This window comes from Serinus canaria, chromosome 8 (genome assembly GCF_022539315.1).
Source record: "Serinus canaria isolate serCan28SL12 chromosome 8, serCan2020, whole genome shotgun sequence".
Classification (NCBI taxonomy): domain Eukaryota; kingdom Metazoa; phylum Chordata; class Aves; order Passeriformes; family Fringillidae; genus Serinus; species Serinus canaria.
In genome coordinates, this window is record NC_066322.1 from 26,933,824 (window position 1) to 26,956,083 (window position 22,260).

At 38.7% G+C, this 22,260-nt stretch overlaps 2 protein-coding genes across 5 annotated transcripts in view; one reads left to right on the forward strand and one right to left on the reverse strand.

The window, feature by feature from the left end:
• The window catches only part of RALGPS2 (Ral GEF with PH domain and SH3 binding motif 2), a 115,012-nt gene that overhangs the window by 55,017 nt on the left and 37,735 nt on the right, over window positions 1-22,260 (forward strand). The gene's annotated exons all lie outside the window — the stretch shown is intronic.
• ANGPTL1 (angiopoietin like 1) lies at window positions 980-20,877 on the reverse strand. Its single transcript, XM_009088406.4, has 5 exons — window positions 20,408-20,877; window positions 13,049-13,905; window positions 6,916-7,109; window positions 4,934-5,204; window positions 980-3,961 (listed from the first exon to the last, which is right to left on the reverse strand). The coding sequence occupies exons 2-5, from the start codon at window positions 13,872-13,874 to the stop codon at window positions 3,774-3,776; spliced, it is 1,479 nt and encodes a 492-aa protein (XP_009086654.1). The 5' UTR covers window positions 13,875-13,905; window positions 20,408-20,877; the 3' UTR covers window positions 980-3,773.

The window sequence follows — 22,260 nt, forward strand, 5'->3', positions numbered from 1 at the left end:
TGACTTAAATTGCTTGTTTAACTTGCTGTTTTAAGCTTATCAGTTACAGGTTGCAATTCCTAAAAGGAATACTGCTATAAGATTCTGTAAGGGAGTAGTGCTGCTCCTGGTTTAAAACACAGGAAAGCCTGCCTAGAAGTCTGCAGATGGAAATGGTGATCATGGCATGTGCAGGGCAGGGATTCCTCAGGAGGACCATTCCCTCTCATGGTAAAAGGAGTGGGGTCTTCTTCTCTCCTGGTGGGGAGAGCCAGCAGCTGCCACACTCCTTCAAAATGCTCTCTGGAAGAGTGTAGGGCATCTCTTGTCATACAATTAAATCCCCTCTAGAGGAACACTGGTCATGGACACCTCTCTTTGGAAGGTCACAGGGAAAGTGAGCATATAAAGGAATTTCAGCTGCAATTTCAAGGATGAATGTTTCACCCTTATGCAGCCAAATACCAGATGTGGGTATAGATTTTTTTTTTTTTTTTATGCCCATCTTGGCATTATAAGAAAAAGCTGAAATGCTTCCTTGGTGTAGGTTTTGCCAATAGGAGTGGAGTCACAGAAGTACAGAGTGGTGTCTTATTTCCACAGCTCACCCTCTGTGGGCAAGATAATTGCGTGCTTCCACGTTTAACTGGAGTAAATAAAAATGTTTCTCAGCTCCTTGCAGCAATGATTGTGATGTGATTCCAGAATTCTAGAAATGCAGGTGAGAGCAGCACATCATCAGTGTGGACTCACCTACTTAAATGTGAGTGTGAAAAGCTGTGCAACACCAATAAATATGTTCAGCAGCAGGCCCTTGGTACACAGTGTGGGATATGTCATCAGTGTTGCATCATCCAGAGAGCTGAAGCAGCCAGAACAAATGGGAGCTGTGTATGTGATGTTATATTTCACCTTAGAGTAAAACCCTCTTCTCCAAGGGAGTCTCATTCCAGAGTTGTGATCCATTTGAGATTGCACAATGAAACAACGGAGCCATATCTTGAGAAGTAAGGTTTTTATTTAACTAAGCAGTACTACCTTGTGAGATCTTTTTCTTATAGCTGTCTTTGAGGAGTGATATCCAGAAAAAGAAAAGCTGAAAACAGGTTATTAATTATTCATCTGAGGAATATTCAGCTGCTTCAGTGATAGTGTTTGCAATAGATTTTGGAAATAGATGTGAAAACCATGTTTGAGGTTTCGTCCAAGTTGAACTTCTTGAGGTCTGCCTGGTTAAATTTGGACTGATAGTAGAGGAATGGTAAAGGCTTTATCCTTCCCAGACAGACTGCTTCTGAATGCCCAGGGCAAGAAGCCTGAGGGATGCTACAGGCTCTTTTGAAAATGTTTCAAAAGAAAAGATGTGAGAGAAAACCTTGAACTTTTAAAGTCATTCACCCTGCTTAGAAAATTCAGCCCAAAAGCTACAAAGTAATGGAGTTACAAGCAGTTGAAAGTGAATTATTATACAGAGTATAAATCAACCTGAAGAAGACATGCTATGCCTTCCTTCCTCATAATCTTAAATTGGCAACTTAATTAACTCTTTCCTTTCAGAGCACAGCATTTGTAGAGTCTGAGGTTTCTGGGTGGATTTTGTAATAATGTTTAATTAATGTCATCCTGCAGCTTTAAGTTGGGGAAGGCTCACTTTTTAGATGTCTAATTTATAAGATTTAATTAAAAGGCTGAGTGCAAGCTAATTTTACTTTGGGGTTTCTGCAAAGTACACCTTTCACTGACTGCACTGAATAAACAAACACTGTTTTTGTAGCAGGCAAGAGATTCATGGGGTAAAATACTCTCTGCCAAGGAAAAGAAATCTGCCTGTTGAATGAACTAAAAGCTGTCAGAAGTGATCATTAAAGGAATGTTTTGGATGGCATTTTCCTTTTTTTAAGTTTACCTGAACTGCTCTTCTATCCAGCTATCATAGAGAAAAAAGGACAGGCTATAGAGAGTCAGGATTCTAAGCATTTGCAATTAAAAAATGTTTTGCAGGACACTCAATCAATGAGGTCTGTATGATATTTGTAACAAACAAATATTCCTTATATGAAGAACAATTTCAGAATTGTAATCATAAACATTTGTGTCAGTTAAAATTCCTGGAATGTAGGGATGGAATATGCTGGGACTGATTCCCCACAGCTGCCAACCCCAATTAAATATTGGTGGAACTGGTTGGCTTTGATCTCTGACCAAACATTTAACTACAAGCCTTGCAGCCATACATTATCAATGAAGCTTTATCTCTGCTCCAGAGGGTGTGTTCTGAAAGCATAATGCTGTTTTTTCTCCTCTGAATTACATCCAAGGCTTAGCATAGTAATTGATATTGACTAATTTAACATAACAATAAAACTAGATTATAGTTTCTTATTTTAAATAGGGACAAAGTTCCTTACCATCCTGAAGGTACCTATGGGTTGCTAAACAAACACATTGATTACAGTGCAGAACAGCATATTCGGTTTTACATAATATAAAATTAAATTAAGCAACCTGTGTGGCTATAAGTGCAGTTATAAAATAATTCTATATAACAGGAAGAAAGATTCTGGTACCTAAAGGAATGTTTGGTTGGATCTGATTTTGGAAATATCTTGTTGTGAATCTGTGTGTGGTATAGTTTTTGTTAAATTTAGGGAAAGTATTTTCTATTTAATTTCTAAGTTCCAGTGAAAATCTGATATCTAGAAGCTAAAATTTAGTCTAAACAGTATCAAAAGTTGTATAGGTGTAAGGGAAGGGAAATGGGTGTGTCATAAGAGCAGCCCAAGTTTGGGATGTCAGGGAGAACATACTCAGAGCTGATTTCTAAGCTTTGTTTTACTGTGGCACCAGGAAGCTGTGTTGGAGGAAAACTTCTAATATTCAGAGACTTATCTGGATGACTGTGTGTGAATGCTTGGTCAGCCCTCATCACTCCTAAGTAGAGCAGGGAAGTGTCAGGTCATGATTTTAATACCAGGACTTTGTTTTGCTGTTTAAGTTCAAAGTTCAATTTGAAAGCTTGAAGGTAAAAAAGTACCAAGTAATTTGATTGTCTCAGGTTTATCAAAAGTTTCATACAATTAATTTTCTTACGTAAGGAACATTTTGCCTAAATTTCTTACAGAAGATAGAACTTGCAGATCTTAGCAGTGTAGAGAATTCCCGAAGAAATTTTGTATTTTGTGTTAAATTTGCCTCTTCATTTTGAAATAATTATTTGTTGCAAAGATCTTTCTCTGCTGGCAAAGCTAAAATGTCTCCAATTTTTTATGCAGGTTCTTGGAGTAAATATCAAACAGTAATGTGAAGTCATATTTTTCATTGAAAGTAATACCAACATTTTTAAATAAATTGTTAAATAACTAATCAATTTTCACATTAAAGCAAGACAATGTCATTTCACATATTTACATTTAAGGGTTGAGCTAACCTGAAAAAGCATAAGCTTTTTGAACTGGAAAAGCTTATATCTTGCCAAAGACCTGGCATTTTGTACCAGTTTTGACTGTTTACATCAAGCATATTGAACTTCAAAAAAAAAGATAAATATGCTTTGCAAGCACAAACATCTGCTTTTGTGAATGTGTGTTTAAAAAAAAACACTGTCTGTCACAGTAGAGAAGGGTCCTAATAAAGGATAGGGGAACATGACAGGGGAAAGAAGACAGGAAAACTGTAGACCTGCTTTTTGCAGGGGCAGATTGTGCAAAATAATGATTAAAAAGTAATATTTTATTTTTTTTTCTGGAGCTCAAACACTGAGAATTTTATGTGGGAACACTGTGGGGTTTTCCTGCTCAGTCTATAGGTCTGATCATCATCTGAACTGCTTTCAAGGAGTAGGAACCTCCCCGGTACTCAGCCCAAAAGATTCCATCCTGGTACTTGCTCCTGTAGTGGCCCCCTCGGTACCAGACCCCGTTGAGGTTGGAGTGGGCACAGGCGTTGTACCACCAGCCACCCTTGTGGAAGTGGGCACAGTTTCCTGTGGAACAGAAGGACATGGGTGAGCTTCAGCTTTCAGCAGTACAAATGGAGGTTTGCTAAATGTTTTCATATTGTGGCTTATTCACAGAGGCAGCTTGGAAGTGCTTCATAGCCTGTGGAACATCTCGCTGTTCTTGCTAAATTATAAATTGTAGTGTAACAGCAGCCATTGCTGGAGGGGGGGGTTATTGACATGGTCTTTAATGTGACAGCTGAAAATGAAGGAGAGATCTCTTCTCAGCCTGCCAGCACTGTTTGTCCATGAGCTAACACCCAAGGAACTCGGGTTATGTGCTGTTTAGAAATACTCCAGCGGAAGCAACGGAGTTGATACAGCCCCGAGCAGTACATGGGGCCAGGGCTCCACAAAGAGTTGCTTGTAACTTGTGTTTTTACTGTTACAGGCTTGTCTAAGAGTTTGCAGGATTTGTCCAGCTTTATGGTTATTGACAGCTGAGGAAAGGCAGTTGAAGTATTGTACTCCCCAAGCTTCCTGTTACTGCAGGGGAAAAACTGGCGGAAACGAGAGAAAGGGAGCTTTAAGAAGTGCAAAAACCAAATTATGGGCCCCTTTCTAAAGTATTGGTACACAGCTAAACCTCTGCACACTTGCAGTTCCTTTCATGCTATTCAGAGGCTTTAGTTCCTGGTGATTCTGTGACAGCAGCACTATTCAGAGATCACCTGGACAGATACTCTGATTGCAGTCACATGCAAGTGATGAGCTAAACAGAAAATTGCTGCAGAGTGTTGTCAGTGAGGGTGACAGATTTTGAATTTCTGACAGGTATAGGGACTCGAAGGGGGCCCTGCCAATGTGGTTTTTGTCATCACTGATTCGAAGCATCTCCCAGTAGGGTTATTTTACCAGAATTTACACACTTTTTTTGTCCTATGCTGTATTTTTTGAGGCAGTGTCACTGGTGGAACACACTTAACTCACTTTTCACAGCCACACCGCTTTGCTTACCTGAATACATGTCCCTGTCCCTGTCCAGTGTTGTGAATTGCTTTCCATTGTGCCATATCATGGAGTCTCCAGCGTTGCCCTGGTACGTGCCCAGGCGCAGGCGGTAGAATTCGCTCTCGGGCTCCAGGCGGAAGCTGCTGTACTCTGCGTACACCTTCTTGTTGCTCCAGTCCTCCAGCTCAATCAAGAGTCTGTAATTATCCTGATTGGTGAGCATGTAGATGTTTTCCAGTCCCAGCCAGTACTCTCCATCAATGTTCCCAAATCCTTTCTGTGCAAAAAAAGAAGATGGGAAGGTGCTGTTAGCTTAGTTCTTCATCTACTCATCCAGCTCATCTCCACAGCCACAACAGCCCTCTCTTCCACAATACCAGCAGTTTCACCCCTGACCTTCTTAGTCCTCTTCTTACTAACCATCCTAGAGGTAGCAGTAGCAATAATCCAAGCCTATGTCTTCGAGCTTCTACTGAGCCTCCATCTACAAGAAAACATCTTACCCACACAATGGCACACCAAGCACATTCCTACCACATACTAGACCCCAGCCCCTGACAAAACACTCATGAGCAGGAGTGTGATAAAGCAGTAGAACTTGGGTACTGAAAGCCTCTAAACTTCTGAATGACTTCAACCCATGCATTTAAGTGCTTTATTTTGCTGCACTGGGACTGCTAAGCTGCATGAGCCAGCACCATTAATGGTGGCAAAACATCTCTGTTCTTGCTGTCCTCCTCTTTTTAAGGTAAAGGGAGGGAGAATAAGGAAACTGAAGCAATATTTCTTGACAAAGCTAAGGGGATTTGTAATACTGGGTGAATAACGGAATTTTAGGTTATAATTCCAGGTTGAAAAAAGTGTTTATGATTGTACAGTCTCAGCGTTCAAGGCAAATAACTTCTTGTTGCTTCTGTATTGCAACTGGTGGGGGTTTTTTGCTGTGAATTTAATCACACTATTCCTCTGTGTTCTTTACAAGATTTATTAGAAATTAAATATAAAGACATATTTTCTTTCAAATCACTCCCAGCACAGTAGCTGTGAAGTGATATTTCCTATCTGCTGTCTGCTTTCCCCAAGTAAACCAGTATTGCTAATGTTTGGTGGTTCATTAGGTTCAGAATGTTTGTGATTGCTTTATAAGGCACTCCATAACTGCCTTAAAACACTTTAGAACATTTAACAACTCCAAAACCAACCATGGACTGCTCTGAGAAGTAAAGGCTTTGCTTAATTACTTGTTTGACTGATTATTGAATAATTGTTTTAGTTATTATTGATTTAGGGATTAATATTTGAATCAGAAATTTCCAAAAATGCAAGAAGCTAAAATCCTCATGTTGTGTCTCATATGTAATTATTATTATTATAAATACTAGTACTATTATTATTATTACCCCAACAAAATGGTTTTCAAATTTCCCATTTAGCATGTAATTCCTCCAAAGCAAGCATCCTCTTGTCATCCTAGAGATTCTGCCTGCTAGAACACAATATCACAGCAACACACAGCAATGTGTTTCCTTTCACCAGCCTGACATCTTTAGGTTTCTAACCTAAATTAATGGGTGGAAATTACTTCCTTTAATTCATTATAAGAACTATTTTTAAGTTGAGCCTCCAATCCAGCAAATCTCTTAGTGTGTTTAATGGAATCATTTCACTGGCTGAGTTTGCTTATTCATAAGGGAGACAAGTGAAGCTTTACAAATACTCACTGTAGTTCTCAGTGTGTTAATAAAAGTCACGTGTTCAGTTAGAACTTTGTAATAAATGACTTCCCAGCCACTGTCTAGAATAACATGTCTCCCAGTTGTGTTGTGCATTACAAACCCAGGCTGTCTCAGCCAGGTTGGTGCATACAAGGTTAACTGTGCATGGAGGGAAATGGGACATTCTCACTGAAATGTGTTTGCCTCTAAGGGATGATCACTCTTTTCAATTATCTTTCTTTGCCCACTGACGTTCTGCATTCTAGAATTTACCTTGTAACTGTCCCAGTTCCTGAAAAAGTTGACAGATCCATCTGTCCTCTTCTGGATAACTGCCCATCCTCCAGGGTCCAGGCTGTTCTCACACCAGAGTTGCATTGGCTCGTTGCTGTTTTTGGGTTTGATCATGTAAATCCCACTGTTGGCATGCCCAGCTTCCCTGGCTTGTTGGCAGTCTTTGAATGGACCTTTGGAAAAGAAACACTGTAAGCCTTCAAGCTTGGCTGTGCAGTGCCCATTGTCCAGGAATATTTTGTAATGGAAAGTCAGGAACTCAATTAAGATATAAACCTGCTTTGGAGAACAGTGCAACAAGTTACTGTCAGAGATTAATTGTATATATAAATAAACATGTCAATATCCTCTCTCCATGGATTTTGGAACAAAAATTTCATTTTGGTAAATAAATAATAGACTTTGGTTACCAGCACCTGATCTTTTTTTGTCTGCTGTGGCAAAGATTTATACTCCAGCTCTTGATACTGAGAAACAATATGATTTTTTTTTCATTAATTATTTTCTCTTGTGCAAAAGGCAGACATCAATTTCCTTCATTTTCTGGCACACCAGTTTGAAACTGGTGGAAGTAAAAACCAAAACAAACCAGGATACCCAACCAACCCTACCTATTTCTGAATATATAAGTAGTTTGAGAGCTACTATAAGAAATATCTACTGCCAGAGTCTACAGACATTGAATTTAGAGAGAATTTTATGCTGCATTATTTTCTGCTGTTATGTACTTAGGTAGTTTGTGGATTAGGATGTCACCTGAGGATAGGACTCTTCTTAAATTTGCTGTGTCATCCTGGTGTGATGTGTGTAGATGGATGCTGATGAAGGAAATAAGCAAACAATGGAGAAGGATTTTTGAACAGCTAAAAGGACTCACATATTTGTTCTCAGGGCTGTGGTTGCACAAAATTCCTGTTGCTGTTGTGAATGCTGCTTCAAAGCTCTATTTTAGTCCATGTGAATGGTGGTTTTACAAATAATACTTAGAGAAGACCATCTGCTAATTTTTTGATGCAGCTTACATGTCTCTGAAAACTTTGCCTAGTTTGCCTTTCAATTTTTGGTAATGTTTTTATTTTCTGCTTTTAAGAAAAAAATTTGTTTGTGTGTCATTACTTTGGTTGGTTTCGAGAAACTGGTAATTTACAAATGAAAAGCAAAGTGTGTTCTGATGACTAGTTAGTGGTGGATGCCCTAAATGTATTTGAAAACTCAGCACATCTGAAAATAAATTAGCTACAGCTTTCCTCTCCTTCTAGAGGTTTTTTTTTCTCAAATCTCCTTGGAAATTCAGAGAGAACCCATCAGTCACAGAAACAGCTCCTGTGCCACGCAGCATAGAATAAATTTGTTGAGGTTATTTTTTAATCAGAAGTAGAGGCTGAGGGAAAGGGACTTCACTACAGATTAAGCTTGTGTGACAAAAGCAAGCTGAAAATTGCACTTCTCAGATTTTCAGGTAGTAATTGTCAGTTGGACAAGTATGTAATTAGCAAGAAATCTGTAAAGCATAATGAGAGTGCATTACTAATGAGGAGTACTCAGAGCTTGTGGCTGTGACAGGAATGTCACAGACACTGAGCCATTGCTGTAAGTATTGCTGCACTGTCAGGATTGGGATGGCTTTGTCATTCTTCCAGTGCAAGCAGTGGCACCTCAGGAAATAAATCCTGTAGCTTTGGTATACAAGTGCTTTTATCCCCTCTTGTTCACAATTAAAATTCCCAGAGTTTGTCCAGGGGATAGATAATTTCCTGGACTAAGCTGGGTCTCATCCCCATTCCTTGATCTCTCTGAAGTAAATTTGGGTGTTCTGTAACTGAACAGGGATGTTATTCCAGAAGTATTTTTGTAAAATAGTTACTGCTTTAGGAAAAGTATAAACAAATAAACCTTATATTTTGTAATGTTGATTGAACACTAAGAATGGCTTAATTAGATCTGCTGTTCCCTAGGTGTCATCCCACGTGATTATTGTTGGAGGAGCACTTGAGCATTTGTTTTTTTCCATGAGAGACCCAAGCAGATGTTTGGGGTCATTTTAAGCAGTTTTTAGGGCAGACAGAATTGTACCAGGCTGTTTATGTAGTTCTTGGATCACTTCTGGAGTTCAGCTGGCTTTAAGTTCTCAGGATGCAACTCATCTGCTTTGATGCTCAGCTTTGTCTGCATGTATTAACATAAATTAATGTTGTGGTAGAGGTTAGAGACTTCTGCTCTGAATTTAAGGAATTCTAACATATCCCATAATTTTTGGTGTATAGCTTTGACTCTTTTTACTGAAGTAAATTCTTTGTTAGGTATAATTATTTCATGTTCACATTATAAGAACTGATCTTGTTCAGGAAATGCTGAGGTTTGTGAAAGTGAGAGATTCTCCACAGTGCTGATGTGGGTGGAGGTCTGATGGATGAAAAAAGCATGATTTTTTTTTTTTATAATCTTACAGGTTTTATGGTTCATGTAAGGACTAAGTATCTCATGTACATCTAGTCTTTTGTAACAGTCTGTGTACATAAGTCACTGAGACAGTGATAAGTCAGAAATACTCTGAGAAGATGATCTGTTAAATATTTCACTTCCAAAATTGTGGCTTAGCTGTGTGATTTAGTGCAGATCATATTCCCTGCTAAATTAAATGAAGTGGAGAAGGAAAGAGATTAAATATTTTAAGTTGAAAGCTTGATAACTTGATGGCTGAATCCCATTTTGAGATGCCAAATGTTATCTTATCAGATGATACAGAACTTGTGCTTGTATAAGCTTCATGGAGAGGATTTTGGGGGCATTAGTAGAGGAAAAGTCCAAAATAAAATTGGACACATATTCAAAAAAAAGAAGCTATATTGTTAATCAAGAGGTATTAGAAGTTACTATATGGGGCAGTGTCTAATTTTCAAGTACTCAACTAACTTGAAACTACTTTTTGCAAAACTAGTGGCAGTAATTTTGGGGGTCACTGGTTATTATCCAAATATTAATGGAATTGTGACAACTACAGTTCACAGGTATGTCCAGATCCAGGCTCATAATCCTGTCTGTGACCACGTTAACCTTCCTGGAGGAAGGCTAGAGCACTTTTTGTACAAAATAACCACTGTACTCAGAAAACAGAACTTCATCCCTTTGTTCCCCATATATTTTACAATTTACTCTCCACTCACAGTAATCAGATGCACACTGACTTTCTGACCCATCTGCTGCATGCAAGTATTTGTGAGGAGGTGCAGGTATTTATTCTGACATCAGTCTTTACCTGGCCTATTTCTAGTTGGGACTGCCTGGTTTTCCTTGGTCTTTTTGGACATCTTTATACATTCTAAAAAATCTGTATCTTTTAACCCTAAAGGTGTTTCTCTGTGACATAGTTTTGATTCTGTGAACCATGAAATCTGTTTACCTTAATTTTAAAAATCAGGGATAGTTAATTGGGCATTGTGTTGGACTGTCCAAATTTGGGCTGTGATAACTGATGCTCTACCAGCTGTAGCAATTCTCAACCCTCTCTTTCCCAAGCACTGCAAGAAAGACTTAAACTTCCAACTCAAGAATCTAGTATTAAAGGAAGGTGAATAATGTTACAATAAGTCTCCTAAAATTTCTTTGTGTTCTCTTCCAAAAATGGATTCAAGCTCTCAACTTCTAGGGGTGGAGGGGTCAGTGAACACCAGGGTAGATAATTCAGAGGATAATACTTAGTGCTGTTGTCTCTTTTTGACCGTGCAGCAGGTGTGAATTGTGAAAAAGATGTGTTGAGAGCAGAACCTGGAAGGGAGGCTTTGCTGAGAAGCAGGAAGTCGTGCCTTTTTTTAGAATTGTACTTGTGCTGTCTGACCAGACATGAATGCAATGCTTTGATATTAACTGTTTCCTTTCTGTCATGATGTGCCACTGAAATTCACATGACATCTGGCATTTTGCTTGGGCTCATGCCTGAATTTTCTGCAGACCTTGAATAAAAATAGTTGTTCTTTACATCAGCAGCTGGTTGGGTGTAATGCTGCAGAACAGTCACAAATGAATGTTTGGCTTCATCTTAGGAATGAAGTTCAACTTTCAGCTGTGACTAAAGGCAATTTGAAAGAAACAAAACCAAAACAGCCACCTAAACCCAAAACCCCCACCAAACCCTTTTGCTGTGCTAACAGAAGCCAAGAGCAAGCACTCAAAGGGAAGTCTGAGAAAAAATTGTTTTTCTGAATCCTTGACTTTTTTAAAATAGCAGTTCTGTCAAAATTTCAGTAAAGGGAGAAATGTGCTAGAGTTCAGGGCAGCTCAGAGATAGTTAATTGTCTTGTCACTAATTTTGATTCTTAGTGATACATGAATTTATCTAATTACCTAAAGAGTGTGAACATGTGAAGATGGGATAGTCTCCTGAATGTATTTTCATAATATTTATGGGTTTAGTTTAACTTGCCATCCCCCACTGACAGCAGGTTACTGGGAGTGGAGTTACACTGGGAGTGTAGTGATTTTAAATTTTCAAGCTGAGTGCCTCTAATTGGATCCAGCCTCAATTCAATTATCCTTTCAAACTTACCACTCTTGAATATTTCAGCTAAACACTTAGAGACTCATTGCAGGACTATGTTGGATGCAGGACTATGGTGGATTTAGATGTTCATTTTAAAGTGGGTCAGAATAGAAGGATGAAAATTCTTCTAATAGAATTTTCTTCAAATGTAAGTATAAAGGACAAAAACTTGAAATTATATCATTTGTTTATGAGAAATTAGTTCCTCTTACTCACTCTTGCCAACTCTACTGTAACATGTAGATACCAGGCATCATTAAAGAAATGGGTAAATATTAGAAAGTTTATGCTAATACTGAATTTTCATATTTTCGTAACTCAAATTCAGCAGAGGGAAACCCCAACACTTTGTGACTTGAAGGTGAGTATTGTTCAGATTGAATTTCTGAGTATTGGCCATTTCAACAAATTCATCTTAGGGAGGTTTAGGCCATTTGGGAAACTAAAGCTTTCCCTGGGAGGTAGAAGGGGGAGAGAAAATCAGGAGCAAGAGCGAGCTGTACCAGTCCTTTAAATTCTTCCTTCTATTTCTGTGGTCAGGTGCTGGAACCCTGATTTACTGAGAATTTGAGACTTTCTGAGCTGACAGGCACTGACCCCCAAGAGAGCACTGCATTTGACCTGAGGCCGTGGAGAAGGCTTCCCAAATGGAATGGCAGAACTGGGATTGTGGGTGTGGAGTTTGAATAGAATTGTGTAATATCACAAGCTGGAAAACCTAGAGTTGAAGGTTTTAGAATATAGTAATAAATATAAAGCAAGATGGAGGTTTTAGGACAGAGGCTGGTCCTTCCTCTTCACCTTCTTCTTCATGGGTTTGGTGGTTTTGTGTAATTGGATAAAGAAGTCCACATTGTGGGCCACAGGTGATTGGTTATTGGGTTAAAAGTGAAAATAATTTAGGTGTCATTTCTTCATTGGACAGTTGATCCTTAAAAAGCCTTGTAGAGAGAGAAACACAGCTCCATTTTTCGTTTGTTAGAGGGAAGTGCTGCAGAACTCACACTAAATAATAGAATATAGATAAGAACTTAGAGTAAAAGCAGGGCAACCCTGACAATGGGGGAGATGATGAGGAGGACTCCATCTTATCAGAAGGCTAATTAATTACTTTATTACATTATATTACACTATATTACACTGAATCTGCCAAGCACCCAACTCAACTTAACTGCAGTCAACTGCCCAGAATCTTGTGACTGTCAGCCAGCAGTCCCCACACACACACATGGATTCAATTGCTCAATGAATCAAAACACCATCACCAGAATCCAATTACCAATTCCCTTCAGTTAAACAATCTTCCGCAATGCATTCCACTTGAGAACAACAAGAGGAGCAGCAATTGAGATAAGAATTGTTTTTTCTCTCTCTGAGGTTCAGAGAATGTAAATCCCAGAAAATAACCTTGGGAAGTTGTACCTTTTCTCTGAAGAGAAATACGGCTGCAAGAACTAATTAACATTTGAGTGCAAACAAGAAATATCGTCTCGCTCTTTTAATCCCTACCCTGGTAACAGTTTCCCTCAGAAGTGGAGAGATCTCAGGTTAGATAAATAGTGACAGGTAACTCACCCTCGTTAATCAGAGCCAGAGGTGGCACTCTGAAAGGACTCTTTGTGGGAGAAGTGGCGGGGTCGGGCGGTGGCCGTACATCTCTGTCCCGGGGGTAGCCCGGGTCTCGCTGGATCTCGTTGCCTCCCAGCAGGACAGGAGTGTAGGGCTGGCTGTTGGGGATGTGCTGGGGCACCACCTGCACCAAGGGTGGGGACCCATGGGGGTCCTGGCGTGAGAAGATCCTCAGGCACTGCTCCTCCAGCAGCGAGATAGTCACAGACTGGTTGTTTACTAGGTCAGTTAGCGCCGCGTATTTTACTTCCAGCTCCTTGTATTTTGTTGCCATCTTCAGCATTTCTGTGGTAACATTAAGGACTTTGTTTTCCAGCTGGGAAAGCTCGAGCGAGTTGTCGCGCTTGCGAATGATCTCGTGCAGGAGTTGCATGTACAGTTGGGTCACACGAGAGTTCATGTTCCGACTTTCTTTCCTCAGTAGTTTGACTTCGTTCACGATGTTTCCATCCACATCCACCACCAGCTGCAAAATGTCGATCTCCCTCTTCTGCTTGGACAGCACATCCTTCAGGTTCTCGATGTCCATCCTGGTGACTTCATCTTTCCTGTTCCCGGTGCCTGGGCCGTTTGTGTTCACGCATATTGGCCCTGTGATTTTTTGTTCTGGGACCAGGAAGGTGTAACCACATTTCTTCCCTTCCTCTGCCCCGTCTGCTGAGCGAGGCTGTCTCTGCTGGGGCGTCTTGCTCGGCGTGGACTGTTCCGTACAGCGCCCGATAGACAGCAGCAGGAACAGCAGGACACCCAAAGTCCCCTTCAGGATCTTCATTGCAGAGCAGGCGTGACCGCTGTCCAGGAGCCTGTTGAACAGATAAAAGAAAGTCATTAAGCCAGAGGCGTAACTAAAGTTCCTGGACTTGTAAACTGCCTAAACTGATGGGTTTGCCGTGCTTGCATTTATGTAGCCAAGCCTTTGGCATCTCTTCCTTGAGTTAGATTCCATTAGATTGGCTGGCTGTTTTGAGCAGGAAGCACTAGAATTAAGGTACAGGATTTGGTAAAGGAGTTGTTGCAATGGGTAACTTTTCAGAAGCGTTGCTGTGCTTAGATCCTCTGTTACGCTCCGTTATCAGATTGCTCAGATCTGTGCTCACTGCAATTACCTGCACAAGGTTATGGAGCATGGAGTGCTTGCAAAATACCTTCCTGGAAGGGAAGGAGGGAGATGAAATGATTTATATAAATATTGGAGTTTGGATTATGTAAGCTTTTCTGCTCCTTCTTTAGCTTTATATATAGATATATATGTATAATTTGTTAAATTCTATATACATACTGATTCATATATACACCCGTTTTTCAAGTTTATATTTACAGAGTTTTAGTAGTCTTGAAAACCTCATCTTTAAGACTATTTTTGGACATGAGTGTTAGGCAGGAGATTAGATATTGTTGCAAACATCAAAAATTACTTATGCAAGTGACTTTGAATTTGTAAAGAAAGCTTAGAAGACTGTTTGCTCAGCACATGTGTCCCTATTTAGTTGCCTTGAGATGAACATCTAGAATTCTTGTCGCACTATTTTTATATCTCCGAGAACATCTTTATCCAAATAATGCTGAAGTATCAGGCATGTTGTCATTATAAATACCATACTGAAGTATTTCATTCCTCTTTTAAAGAAAACTAGGAATTTCTTTTAACTCTAAAGAGTTAAAGTGGAGTGATAAAGATCTAGGAATGTTTTTTGAGACCTGTGTTTTAGCTTTAAATATTTGAGATGATAAACAAAGGTAGCACTTAAATAAAGAAAAAAACCTTCATTTTTTATGGTTTGTTTGCTTTGTGAAGCAGATCACTCTTATTATCTCAGCTGTTGGTCTGGCTTTCCTTTCCAGCCTCCTTTTGCCAGCCTTTGGATAGCCTTTCTACAGTGGCCTTTGGATAATTACAAAGAGTAACACAGTAAGAGCAGGCAAAGTTAATTAACCTTCTGTTCCTGCCAGGTCCAAGTTGAAGTGCATTTGGCAGTCCTGACACAGTGATCCCAAAGGAGAAGCAGAGCTCTGCTGCTTCCTTTACATTCACATTACAAGTGATAAGGTGACTTGTGGGTCGGGTCCCTTTTCCCAGTTCTGTTACTGGCTTTAATATTATTGTAACAAATGGTGTCTGCTCAGGCGCAGGAAACCTGTCAAGTCTTTGTTTTTTGGCTTCACTGAGAGCAGTGGTTACAAGCTTTAAACCATGATGTACATGCAATCAGGAGTTAGAGCTAGGAATTCTGCTTAAATGTTTGATAACGTTTTGTTTGTCTGATGGTTGTGTTGTAAGCCCAGCTCCTGGAAGGGGAAGAAAACATATTTAACACATACTAAAAATCCTTTCTTACCCTGCATAAATGGAGGGAGCACCATAAGTTTGAGGAGTTTATTTTAAAATATTTAACTTAGTTTGCAGGAATAGGTATTTTTTTGTCTACTATCAAAAACAAAATTTAATAATTTTGTTAATATTTCTCTGCTGAAACTGTAACTTCTGTTAAAAAAAAGAAGTTAGGAAAAAGTATTGCTTTTCTACAGAGCTGGTTGTGTGTTATTCTTTGGTAATTTCAGACATTTAAAATATTAATCACTTGTACAGTGCTCAGATTTGGTAGTTCATTAGGTTAAATGTTCACATGCATCATGGGAAGCACATGGGAAACTGGTTTGTGTGTGGTTTTTAATTTGACAAAGATGAGCTGAATTAATTGTCTGAAGTTTAAAACCTCTTTGCATCTCCTAACTCGTTTTTTTATACTTTTGCATTTACTATTTGCAGATTAAGGGAAAGAGACTTTGTGGCATATGAGTGAGGATGAGGCCATAGTACAAGTCCAGAATTCTGCTGTTTTCACAGGGTGTAATAGGTACTTCATAGTCCAAGAAAATGAATAACATTTTACTTCTTGGGAGCTTTTAAAGACCCTACAGAGTTACTGAAATAATGAATGGCTGGGGATTTTTCTCCACAGCAGCAGCACATTTTCCCTTGGAAATAAATAGAACTTAAATTAATCTTTCAAAAGAAATCACTTTGCAACACAGTCCACATTCAAATCATGTATTCTGCTGCAGTTTGCTTTCTGCATTTCTTTTAATAGTAAATGTGTTCATTTTGAACTTTTACCCTTATGTATTAAAGTTTCAAGCTCTATGTCTATACACGTGCTGTCAGACCATTAAGTGAATTAAAGGGTCTAATACAGCATAACCAAATCCAGCAGCTGCATAAGATTATGCCCTAGAATTTGAAATTCAGAAATATCTTGTAGTAAACTGAGACATTCAGATAAGCAGGGATGAATTCCTTCTGAGAATCTATCTGGTAGGGAATGTGTATGCTTCTATGGAAATGCTGATGTTAAAAAAATTAGGTGTTTTAAAATATTGCTTGTCAAGTTTGAGCAGCTTAATGCCTAACTTGTTATACAATAATAGGCTCTGAGCAAGATATTTACCTGGAGTTTTAATCAGCTTAGAAGGAAATGAAAATACTGTTTCAGAAATTTCCTGATGTTCTGGGCAAGCAGCTTAAAAAAATAGGAGCTGTTTATCCAAAGTATCCCAGAATGATAGCCTAATATGTGAGACCCAAATGACAAATTAAAATTAGAGTTGGGAAATAGGTTTAGAGTTTTTAGATCAGATGCATTTTTTGCTGGATTCCCAGGTTTAGGTGTTCAGGTAGTGGCAGAAGTGTTAGGAGACAGCTGAAGTTCAGGGATCAGCTCAGGTAGAGCCAGTCTCCCACCCTCCCTGCAGGTTTGGAGTCCCCTCTGCTGAGTGGGGCTGCTGGTGCAGACCTTGGAAGTGCAGCAAGTATCTTGTGATTACAGATACCATTGCTTTGAAATACGTTATCTGACTCTTTATTAAGTGTCATGGTTTTTAGATTAGAACAAACTGTCATTTCAGCTGCTTCTGTCGTGTTTCTGTGCCACCCAGTTTCGGACCTCAGATTTCTGTAGAAGTTTCATTATGTATGTTCTGGCCTGCTGATGTTTTATAGCTTCTGCAGAAGAAAATGTGCAGTTATTCACAGCAACACAAGCTTCTTCATCAGCTTGTCAGAAACACTCAGAGCTGTAGACAGGGCTTCAATACTATTTTAAATTTAATGCCATTTCTTCTAATTTCTTTCTTTTTCCACAGTGATCCCTGTGCAGAAAAAAAAAAAAAAACCAAAAAACCCAACCTGCTTTCAAAATTAGTTTTTGATTTATTACTTTAAAAAGTGTTTCAAGGTCCAAAATTCCGATTTAAAAGAGCAAAACAAGCCAGTAACTTCTATTTTAACTGCTGTAACACAGACTGTGTTACCCCCCCCCTAGAAATATTGTAATCACAAGTACAGAGTTGCATGGATCAGGATGTGGGGAAGCTGGTATATATTTGGCATTTTTTAGCTTTCTGCACAACAAACTATTTGTTCTTTGTTGTACTGCTGTGAGTCATGTTCAGCAGGATGTAAAATTTGGAAACCCACAACACAAATTGGAATCTGTTCTTCCAGAGCTGACAAAGGCTCATTCTCCCTGGGCAGTGTAGGGTGATATGGGTGAATATAACAAAGCTGTTGCAGATAAATGAGAATATAGGGCTCCTTTCATATGGAAAATGCAGTATCAGTACTTATCTTTATTCCAAATATTTATTAAGAGAATATGGTCAAGTGATAAATGCCAGCAGTGCCCTATTACGTGTCACAGGAAGAGAAACAGACCAGGTTCTTTAAGAAGGTAAATTGCAATGCTGAGACTAAGGATGCTCTGCCCATGATACCAGCTAATAGGGAACTCAGTTATTGATGTTACACAGGCTTCATTTTCTGTTGAGCTTTGCCTTAGCAGCTGAAATCAATAAACCCAGCTGTGTTCCCCTATGTCTGCACAGGCTAAATGAGGATTTTTGTAGATTTTTTTAGCTTAAAACTGGGTCCATGACATTAGAAGTAATACTAAGGTGGGGAAAACCCTCTTCCTATAGGAGAAATGTTCTCATGGATTTCAGTATATCTCTGTATTTAAGTAAGTTACTTCTCCCTATATAAACAAGTGCTTTTCCCTCTTCCTCTGCTGAAATAACAGGATTACTTTCAATTGTATTGACTGGGATCCAGGAATAATATGTTCTTGGGTTTTGTTCATCAGATATGTGATAGATATATTGAGTCACATAATTCTGCTTCAAAGATTGCCATCAATCTGATTCCTTTTAGGAAAGGCAATCTAAAAATCTTCAGGGGGTTTTGAGGTTGTCATTGAAAACGTGCCCCTTTTAAAAATGATAACTTCTTAGAAATTCTCTGCAGGAGAGATTTGCTAATCTTGTCACAGAAGATATTCTGAAAGCACAGCAAAATTTCATGGCATTTCCAGATTTTTTGGTGAAGTTTTTTTAGCATGAGGTTTCCTTTGCATTTGTTGGCAGCCACTGTGTGTGCTTGCATTGTTTGAACAGGCAGGTACAATGCAGTTTTGCATTTTGTTGAAAATGTGTAATTTTAGGGCTCCAGAGTTCTGCTTAGAACAGATACTGAAGATATTAAGCATCCAGTTATGCTTGCTGTAGGAAATTGTACTTCATTCATTGGTGTATAAATTTTAAGGACCAAACCAATAGGGCACGTTGCAAAAAATAAAGCCCAATAAAACAATAACTAAAACTTGACAGAGTCATGTAATTACTGCTAAAGTTTAAATGTTCAGAATTTCCATTCTTTTTCATGAGTTCCTTTAAAACTTCAAAAAGTGTATTTTTTTCACTGTACTTCAGATCATTCTTTTGGCAGCAACATAATATTAGTATTGCATTATTTGTTTTAAAACAAACATTTCAAAATTTGAACTCTAAAGTTGGAAGGCAGCAAAGGAGAGAGAGTTAAACCCTTGTATACAGCCAGTTTATTGCTTTAAAATTATTGACTCAGCTGTTTTCATTTGTGGAAGGTTTAGGAATTGTTCTAAGCAGTGTAAATCAAGCCTTTGGCTGATGATGAATGAATGGAGCCTGGTGTCCAAAGCACATTATGTGCTTCAAAGGGGGGTTGTGTTGTTGTTTAGGTTATTTTCTCCTCCTTATGAAAATCAGCACAAAAGGATAGTAAGGAAGAGGGCTCAAGAACTTGGAAATGATCCATCTTTCTTGTTTATCAAGGCTGCTTCAGAATTTTTTTCCTCTGGTAACTACTAAATCTTAATTAAGTTTGTCTTCTGTAACACTTTGTCTGTCCTTTTAGCATCAGCCCCTTCATTCTCTCTTACCGTGTTAGGCAGCTCAGAGTTTGTAAATTCAAATACATCACTGAAATTCTTTTGCATTGTTCTATATTATTTACTGTATTTTAATTTCCAAGTCAGCATGAAGAAAGTTTTCTACGCTTTTCCTATGTATAAGCAAGTATTTTTTGGGTTTCATCTATACTTTTGTCTTCTGTTTGTAAACAACTTTCTTGTTTTAATCATCTATTAGCAGCAGCATTCTTCTCCCTTTCTTCCACTAGTGAACTGTAACAAACCCCTCAATTTTCCACTTAATGTAGTGTTGCTTTCTACACTACATTTCATGTTTATGAAATGGATCTTTATTTAGAAACAAACCGCAGTTCAATTGAGGTACAAATAAGGAAGGTATTGGTGCCTGTTGCAGCAATGTCTTTGGATTTTCAGCTGCACAATTGATTGTGCTACAAACTCGATTATGTTCTGAATCAATGCTTGACTCTGGTTTCTTGGTTGGCTCTAGGCTCAGCAACTTCAGCTTCTCAGAAGTGCCATAAATAAAAACATACTTGAAATGATATACAATGATTGCTACTTACAGATGTGCATTGATTTGCTTGGGACTTTTCACAGTGGTTTTATTGAGGTATCCATTTTCTAGTTCTAGTAATGCTAGGTCTATGCTCTGGTGTTGGGTGAAATCCAGCTGCCCTGAAATCGATAGGATTTTTGGCTTTTGCCTTCTGGTAGGATCAGAATTTCACATGAGTATGTTCACAGTACCCAAATTACATGCTTTGCAAAGAGTCTGGTAGTGCTAATTTTCTGTAACTGTAGATAACAATACAGCTAAACAAGCGAAACTTGTTCATCCCTACAACTGGAACAAGTTAGTCTGTGCTCTTATGCAGTGCCTTTTTAAATTCTTTCCAAAGTCTACCAAATGCCACAAAAATGACTCTTAATGTTAGTTGTCAAATGTTTCTCAGGCTGAGAGGGATTTGTTTCTTCACAATTGTATGTTGAGGGAGATGTATGTAGCATTCAGAAATAGCTCAAAATTAAATTTGTAAGTAAGAATAACTTTAAAACTTACCAAGAAATAAAGTCTTCCAGCTGGTTTGCTTCTGTGGCAGATGGAAAATCCAGAGGCCAAATTGCTTTTGCTTCCTATATTACCCGATGGTGTGGAGTGTTAATCTGCAGCTGGAGCTGAAAACTGCTTTTGTCTTTCTCTGTTAGATCCAAGCTGTATTGAGGAATTGGGTTTCTCCATACGATAACCAAGCTAACTAATCAGTTTAAAAAAAAGAAAAAAATAAAAGTAATGCTCCAATATGCGTTATTCCAGGAGAGAGAGAGAGAGATGTTTTTTGAAACTGCAGTGTTTAATTCTCACATGCAGAAGTGCTCTAACCAGCTACAGCTGACCCAGATTCCATATACATCACTTTTGGACAGTGTTTTTTTAAACAAACACACACTCGGCTCAGCCGTTCAGCCCACCTATGATGTCACCGCGAGCACTCGGAGAGCAGAAGAAACTCCTCCTTCGGATTTCCTATCCATACCCTCCAGAAAAGGAGGGGGTAGGGAGGCTGAGAAGTTAGGAACAAGGAAAGATTGTTTGCCAGTAGAAGGGAGGTACCATATGGCAACGGACTGTGCAAGAGTTCAGCAGGCAATTACAAATCAAACATTTTTACTATGCTGCCTAAAGATGCCTTTCAAGTTATTACAGTACTGGGCTTCATTTAGAAGAAAGATTCTTTCAGGCTGATAAAACTCGATTTGTGTTGCTGGGAATAAAAGGGGCAGCCTGGCTGGATACAACAGGAAAAATGAAGCATTTGTAGTCTAGAAGAATGTTCAACAGAATGTCGCATTCAATTCTTGACGTTCACTTAATAAGAAACAGTTCCAGTTGTTAAAGGCATGAATTCTCCAATACATGTGGAACACGTTAAAACTCTGTGTGTGATGGTTTTGGGTAGGTATCAGAATATTTGATAACATCTCACTGGTGTTAGAAGTAGCAAAAGCCACAGAGATTATGCTCTACAAGAAATACAGGATCTGGGATTGGTCCTGTCCATGCTCAGCCAGCACGTGAGTGCATTCAATTTGCTGCCATTGATCTTTCTGGTTTCTTCACAATGGCAGTGCCAATTACAGTTGAAAGAGAATTACCCTTGTATGCTTTCAAAACTATTTTAGATTTCACAGAAATTCATCCAATAGGTTTAGAGAACTGCTATTTACAGAAGACTTAGAAGGCTGAAAGAAAAGATCAGTACAAGTCATTCAGAGGTAATTCTACAAATACAGTGGTTTATAAAATCCTGCATAATAGTGCAGGTGCCTGTTACAGGGAATTTCCTTAAATATAGTTAATAAGTATGATTTACTTCCTTCTGTGGAAGATTGATTGGGTTTGGGATTTTTAAGGCTTGTTAGGACATGGGTTAGTAAATTCAGATTCAGGACAGCTTATGCACTTTAGGTAGCATAGCAATTAAATGCCCCTACCTGATGTTTCTGATTATCCTTTCTGTTTTTTAGCAAACTGTTTCTAGCAGAACAGAAATTGAGAGATTTAGTAGTATATCAGGTCATGTATAATACCTTTTTATTCACTTTTTTATGTGTCACCTTTCAACCACAAGTATTTTAATTTGTTTCTGTGTGTGCGCACACACGTGTGTGTGTGTGTGTGTGAGTGTGTGTTGGTTTTGGAGGGATGCCCAGAGTTTCCCAGCTCACATTTGAGGACTGTACTGGTTAGGTGCTATACAAACACAACTGCTGTTCTTGTGAGGTTGTATTAATAGTCTTCCACCTGTAAAGCCAAAGTCCTTGTTATGATTTTGGTTGTACAAGGCTGAGAGGTGAAGTAAAATATAATTTTAAAATTTCCCTGTTACTGAAACAATTTTCTTAAGTAATATT